The 7334-nt window shown below is 40.1% G+C and overlaps 1 protein-coding gene across 1 annotated transcript; it reads right to left on the bottom strand.

The window, feature by feature from the left end:
• Window positions 1–3657: 3657 nt before the first annotated feature.
• Window positions 3658–4685, bottom strand: LOC106640189 (uncharacterized). The gene is made up of 3 exons (XM_014354137.2): window positions 4407–4685; window positions 4103–4336; window positions 3658–4004 (listed from the first exon to the last, which is right to left on the bottom strand). The coding sequence occupies exons 1-3, from the start codon at window positions 4575–4577 to the stop codon at window positions 3876–3878; spliced, it is 534 nt and encodes a 177-aa protein (XP_014209623.2). The 5' UTR covers window positions 4578–4685; the 3' UTR covers window positions 3658–3875.
• Between the last annotated feature and the right edge of the window lie 2649 nt (window positions 4686–7334).

Genomic DNA, 7334 nt, shown 5'->3' with positions numbered 1-7334 from the left:
ATTGAATGCGGATGCGTGGATAGAAGTTAACCTAAAATGATGTTGGATATATGTAGACAGAGATACTGAGCGGATGATGATAGAGGTTGTAGGGTGACGTGACGTATGGATAAGCTGTTCGTTGACGTGAGGTGAAATAATTAGCGAGATATGTGTTGAGCAGGGCGCAGATGATGCAGATGGGATAAGCGTAGGCGTGCAGACGGGTGAAAAAAGATAAGTCGAGAGCGACTGTGAAGGTGATTCCGGGTAGAGAAGGGTTGGATAGAAAACAGAAGAGTAGCACGAACGAGAGAAGAAAAGGTTGTGATGACGATGAGGACGAGCAAGGGATCGATGGATGAACGATGAGCAAATGAGAATGGAGGCTGTAGAGGCACAGACTTAGCACGACGCGTGCTTAATGAGATGTGATGAAGAGGCAAGTCATGAGAGAATGAGAGGTCGAGTTAATGAACGAAAGATGAAGATGAAATACAAATTAAATGAATTGTGATAAAAAGATTTAGCGTCTCGATGTCGATGTACTGAGTCCTGGGGCTCGATGACAGCGGCGAAATCTCCTGCTGACGGTGCAGACTGCAAGCGATAAAAAAACACTAAGCGTGAAGATGCTTCCAATTTGGCAGGCCAAGCAAGAGAGAGAGTGCAAGCGAAAAGCAACTGACAAGTCCTGAAGTCCCGCCCCTCCCGTCACCGTGCCGATGGGACATGAGCCAATCAGCGACGGAGGCGGGCGCGCGCAAGGCTCTAGGGGAAAATGAGGTGCGTGCGATTCTGGAATTCGGAACGAAAAGGAATTCGCTCAATTCCGTCCCTCGACGGAACAATATGCATCCCAAGATGACTTGTCTTACATTTGGCCGCATGTTTCTCCAGTGGTAGTCTTTAGCGATCCTGTTATATGTCTTATTCATTCCCCCGTGCCCACCTATTGCCGCTTCGTGGTATTCTCTGATGATTTTAATTCTTTGATCTGCTGGTGGGATTACTAGAGTGTTCGTGTAGAGTACTGCTGCTATAGTCTAATATCTTTGAATCTTTCCTCAAAGTTATCAACAAAGTATCCCCACTGGGTTAGATTGAGAATCGCTAGATCCCTAAAAATTCCAATCGTTTTTATTTCGTTTGCTACTACTACCTCTTTAAGGGCCTTAATACACTTTTTAATGTTTGATTTAAGCGCCGTTTCTTTAAAGTGCTTCTTTACATACATGTGCATAATTTTTATATTCTTCTTGCATTTGTTATTTTTTCTTCTCCTGCGCCTCTTTCTTCGTTATTCATACGTGTCGGATTAATACATCCTACAATAAATAAAGACAAGTACTAAGGGCTATGCTGTTCAAATTTGAACAGCATAGCCCTTAGTACTTGTCATTATTTATTGTATTATTAGCTGTTCTTGGAATCAAATAATATCTTAATACATCCTCTCTCGTGCAGCGCATCTATGACCTCTGTGTTGGATACCGCCTCTGTTATTGTCATAAATGCTAGATCGTCTAAGTACTTTAATGGCTGACCCTCATAATCCTATTCAGTTTTTGTAATAGGGGTGGATCTTCCCCCTCTTTTGGTGATCATGGTGGCCTTGGTCTGCATCGCCGTTTTCTTGACCTTCTGTACTCATATCTGAATCTTTTTCACTATCTTCACTGTGATATCGTGTCTTTTTTTGTATTATAACGTTCGAGTTGGTGCCATGGATTTTTATTTTCTTCGAATTACCTTGAATTCTTTTCTTACGACTTGCCCATACTTTAAATATGCGCGCCGGTGGTCCGCCGCTATCGGCCGGTTCTTCATTCTCTTTTTCGTCCACCAGCTGATATAGCTCTTGGCGAGGTCGTTCGGGATTCACTTCCCCCTCTTGTAGCCTGGCTCTTTCTTAATGTAGCCTAATTTTCCGTCTGCTGGCCCCTGTGAAATTAATCCTCCTTTCTCTGCAACTTCTCGCACTTCCCACTCGTTTCGATCCTTTAGTGCCTGTGGCGGTGGCGAATTCTTTTCGTAGGGCTCCTCTGATTTAGAGTCCGCATCGCCGTTTTCTCGGCCTTCTGTGCTCATATCTGACCCTTTTCCACTATTTTTGCCGCGATATCGTTTCTTTTTCCTTATTATGACGTTCGAGTTTTCTGAATCGGTACAATGGACTTTTATTTTCTTCGGCCTACCTTGAATTCTCTTTTTAAGAGTTGCCCGTATTTTAAATGTGCGCGCCGGAGGTCCACCGCTATCAGCTAGTTCTTCATTCTCTTGTTCGTCCGCCAGCTGATATAGCTCTTGACGAGGCCTTTCAAGATTTACTTCCCCCTCTTGTAGTACTGGGTTTCGTGATAATGCATCAGGTGGTCTCATGGTCTGTGTTTACGCCCGGGTGGTATACAACTTCGAACTCATATTTATGGATAAGATAAGCATTTTCCCTTTTTAGTATATCCAGAAATTAAGTACCACAACTTTGGTTTTCGTTCGATATTTTTATTGTAAAAAAATGACAAAGTAGCAGCTGGTTTTGCTTTTGTGCGGGGGTCCATTTTTTTGAAGGTCGATTTTCGGGTAGAATATAAACTCTCATCTTGCCCAAAATGGCACTTCTGCTAGGCATCTCCTCACTTTTATCCGGTCGCGGTGGCGCAATGCGGTTGAAGTTCCGTCGATCTCCGAGATTAAGCAGCAACAGTATTAGGGACGGTTAGTACTTGGATGGGTGACCGTTCAAGTCTCGCCGTTTCGCCTCTGTTTCTCTGATAACGCTATGACGCTTCGTCTACGTGATCATAGGTGTGACTGTGTTGGCCTTCGTGTTTATATACGTATAAACATCTGGTCATAACTCAAAACTCAGGTGCACCGATGGCTAATAAACACTATGCTTGTGTAAAAGAAAGTCATGTCTGAGACTACGAGTTATGATGAATAATTGAAAAAATAATATTCGTAATGTATCCGTTGGTCTAGGTTGCGGCTGGTTTAATAAATTGACTACATGGCACTACCTCAAGGACGTTTATCACACATAGCATTTTCTGTGCGATCTTCCTGAAATTTCAACAGAATGCTTGTAATAATGTGAGAAAGTCACATGTAAAATTTGAAATCGTTTAACATCACTGTTTTTTAAACGTTGAATGTTGAAAAAGCTTTAATTTAACCCGTAACTTTATGGAGGAGTCACATAAAAATGGAATTTATAAGAAAATGCTATGTAGAATTTTTCCAATTTTTTTTTGCATGACTCAATACCATCATACTGGTACTCTCAATTTTTAAAAAGATCGATAAGTTACTTAAGTAATTAAATAAAAAAACAGTGTCAGACGCCTTTACATAGATAAGCAAATGTAACAAATGCATTCAAAACAGTTGCAGGCGCTGCCGCATGCTCGCTCCCTTCTCACTGCATTCTCTACTCAACATTTCCCCTCTGACTGTGATGAACGTCCTTAATTACCACATAACTTGTCATCAGAATGAAATATGACAAAACTATTATGGATCTCTACGAGTCACAAAGGTTTTTCAATTCTTATGCGGGTCGCGGCTGGTTTAGATTTTCGACTATCCTTGGGCCTCAACTCTTCGTCTATGAAATTTGGCGGGAGACTTATTAAAACATTTTTTTTAACTATTTATTTAAACATTTTTTGTCAATATTTATTATCTAAGCTTATAAAAAAAATACATATTTTTAATACTTTTTTTCGAGGATGCTCATACGATTAATTCGTAAAACATAGAATTTTCTTAACTAGAGATTCGAACAGGTGGGAATTTTTGGCTGCAAGATTAAGATAGTAAAAGTTAATTTAAATAAGTGTCAACGGCCTATAAAAACACATTCACCAATTTTTTTTCATCACAAATACACTTTACATCTTCAAAATCATATCCATGTATGCTCCAGATAATAGTGAATCTTCTTTGATTTCAAACTTTTGGATAAGAGATTCAGCTATTTTTTGACCTTCTTCAAGTTGTTTTTCACTTTCTAAGACCACCTGAACATACATTAGAATTATAGTCCATGAATGTTCTATTAATAAACGTAAGAACGTTTACTCTGTTCTACAATATCAGATTTAAAATTTATTAATACCTCAAACTCCATAAAATATCCCAAATCCTTTACCCGATCAATATGAATACGAGTATTGCCAGACATGTAGAGATGCCTCGTTTTTTCAACTACTCCTAAGACACCATTAGATACACTTAAAACTTGTTTGAGTTCCTTACACTTTTTTGCATCCAAATCAACTTTTGAGTAGCTTGACAATTTTGGTCCTTGAACGTCTGGCCTCTCGTAATAAATCAATTCTCCTGTACCATCCTAATTGATGGAAAACAAATAATTAAAATAATTAGGGGTTTAAAATTTTCAAATTATAAGATTTTCGAACCTCAAATTCGCGGAGTTTCAGTCTCCCGCCAAGAGCGACTTGATTCCCAGGAACGTGATAGAAAGTGTCGTGTTGTTTGATGACAACCATTGCTGTGTCACTCAATTCTGCTGCCTTGGCCTCGACTGCATCGATGTTGCTTACCTTTGCCTTAATCTCAATATTTTTCATAGTTGGATATATATTTATTTTGTCTGAAATGCTTTATGACTGCAAAGTGCTATTTTTTGACCTGCACCCTGCACTGACAAGGGAGGTTAATAACAACTTAAACCTTAAACTCGCGCTCACGCTCATAGACATATAAAAAATAGACTGCTCGTTCTTATATTGTACGGTGTACAGCGCTGAAGCACAAGTAGAAAGAGAAACAATATCGAACGTGTATATCTGTCTCTCTCTCTCGCCATTTTCATTTCAACTCCCACTTGCACCGCACCAAACGTCATACCAAGCAATCTGTTACTTTGCACCAACTCTGTCACGCGACATTCTCATCCCATAAACATCCTCATCTTACACTCGCTTTCCACTCAATCTGCACTCACCAGCCTTTCTCTCGCCACTACAAAATGATCATCTTGCCTTCTCTAGCCATCACAATTTAAACCTGCGTTGCCCTCCATTCGAACCATTCCATCGCGTTAAAGACTTCCTTCATTATTTCTTTCATCTTTCTTATCAGCCTCACTGCCTTCCTAAGCCATCAAAAGCATTCACTGAGCCATACCTCTGCCTGCTATTTTATTTTTTGCTTTAAATAAATTAGTTTTAGTGTCACCATCAGTACTTAATCTTAAGCGAACATTCTGCTGTAAATCTTAGTTTTTAAGTTTTAGGTTATAATTTGCTTAACCTCTGTAATTCTATTTGACCAGATAGGGATCCTCCCCGAGGCGTAATAAACTTCCAAACACTCTCTCTCTCTCTCTCTCTCATGTTGCCAACGGTGGGGAGGTTGCAGTGTTGCACCAGCTGGCCTTAGTTCCACAGGTTCCACTGACCCCCACCTTTGGCAATGTGCAAGAGAGACAGATTAACAGATATTCACGTTCAATGTTGTGGTTCATTGTCACTTTCTACTCGTGCTTCAGGCTTCAGCGCCATAGAGGTATAAGAATTTAAAAATAGAAGATAAAAGGGGGCGTGATATGCGACAGCAGAATTCGCTATGTAACGGGGCATCTATCTTTATCTGGCAGTTATGTTATTGGTCAAGTCCTACATGAGATTGAATCAACTGTAGACTGTACTGTAGGTCCGGCGATTGCGGATTACACCCAGTATCAGTAGAGCTGTTCATATAGACATTTTTTGCTTAATTCAATGTGAACGTTCATATTGAAAAGGGGGTTCCACTATTCCGCCAAACTCAAATTGAGTGAACAGACTGAACAGACCTATACCTCTTTTTCCATCAGGCAACAAAGCCTATGGTCATTACTTATACGTTGACTGACAGAGAACACAGCACAGGTCTGTTCAGTCTGTTCACTCAATTTGAGTTTAGCGGAGCAGTGGAACCCCCTTTTCAATATGAACGTTCACATTGAATTAAGTAAAAAATGTCTATGTGAACAGCTCCAGTACTCACCAGTGGTGGGTAGGTAAGTTACCTTCTGTAATTTACTCAGTTTGTCACAAGTAAAATACCTGTAAGTAACCTGGATCAGTTTCTGACACTGAATGTCGTTTTGAATGTCGCTGCCCCTATTCCCTATAGTGCCCATGTTGTGCATTATAAAAGTAACTTCATTTGTATGTACATTTACGTAAGATTAATTATAATAAAAATTCATGAGTTGATTTCAGTAATATCAATACAAACATCTGTGTTTTTAAATAAAAATGTACTGCTTTAGTTACAAGCTAACCAGTGTCCCCAAAAGTAGTACCAAACGTAAAGCGTGAAATTTAAATCAAGTCTAACAACACAAGTGCCTATCACCCAATGACCCTGAGTGCTTACTGGCCACTCTTATGAATAATAAATTATTAATTAATAATACAAGCGCCCATCACCCGATGACCCGGGGTGCTTACTGGCCGCTTTTATAAATAATAAATTATTAATTAATAATACAGACGCCTATCACCCGATGACCGAGGGCGCTTACTACCACTGTAATGAATGTTGAAGTGTTAAATAATAAAACAAGCACTTATCACATAATGGCCCATAAATAACGTTGTGGCCAGTAAGCACCCTGGGTGATCGGGTGATAGGCGCTTGTCTTATTAATTAATAAATAGTTAATAATTATTTAATAGTGTGGCCAGTAAGCACCCTGGGTCATCGGGTGATAGGCCCTCGTGTTTAATAATTTATTATTTATACCAGTGGCCAGTAAGCGCCCCGGGTCTTTGGGTGATAGGCGCTTGTGTTATTAATCAATAATTTTGTTATTTATACGAGTGGCCAGTTAGCGCCCCGGGTCATTGGGTGATAGGCGCTTGTATTGGTAGACCTTATTTGAATTTATTGTTTACGTTTGGTGCTACCTTTGGGCTCACTGGTTGACTGGTTGTAATCAGTACGACCTCCGTCCGAAACTCTGACGAGAGTGGAGCTATTCACAATTCACATAGACATTTTTTGCTTGTTTCATTGTGAACGTTCATGTTGAAAAGGGGGTTCCACTGTCCCGCTAAACTCGAATTGAGTGAGCAGACTGAACAGACCTATACTGTGTTCTCTGTAAGTCAACATAGTTGCGACCATACTACCATAGGCATAGGCAGGCTTTGTTGCCTGATGCAAAAAGAGGTATAGGTCTGTTCAGTCTGTTCACTCACTTTAAGTTTAGCGGAACAGTGGAACCCCCTTTTCAAAATGAACGTTCACAATGAAATAAGCAAAAAATGTCTATGTATGTGATCAAACGTCGAACGGTCCGAGGTCCGTGTCCGACACTCCGACCCAGTGCT

The sequence above is a fragment of the Copidosoma floridanum genome, unplaced genomic scaffold, assembly GCF_036245765.1.
Source record: "Copidosoma floridanum isolate Cflo_tuat_1 unplaced genomic scaffold, Cflo_Japanese_pri ptg000040l, whole genome shotgun sequence".
NCBI lineage: Eukaryota > Metazoa > Arthropoda > Insecta > Hymenoptera > Encyrtidae > Copidosoma > Copidosoma floridanum.
Note: the sequence above shows the minus strand (reverse complement) of the source record. Positions and strands in the feature narration are given on the sequence as shown.

Bases quoted from the DNA above. Each gene is read 5' to 3' on its own strand.
- LOC106640189 (XM_014354137.2), bottom strand. From the start codon at position 4,577: ATGAAAAATATTGAGATTAAGGCAAAGGTAAGCAACATCGATGCAGTC. The intron at 4,337-4,406 runs GTTCGAAAATCT...TCCATCAATTAG, and splicing joins TGAAACTCCGCGAATTTGAG to GATGGTACAGGAGAATTGAT. The intron at 4,005-4,102 runs GTATTAATAAAT...ATGTATGTTCAG, and splicing joins GATATTTTATGGAGTTTGAG to GTGGTCTTAGAAAGTGAAAA.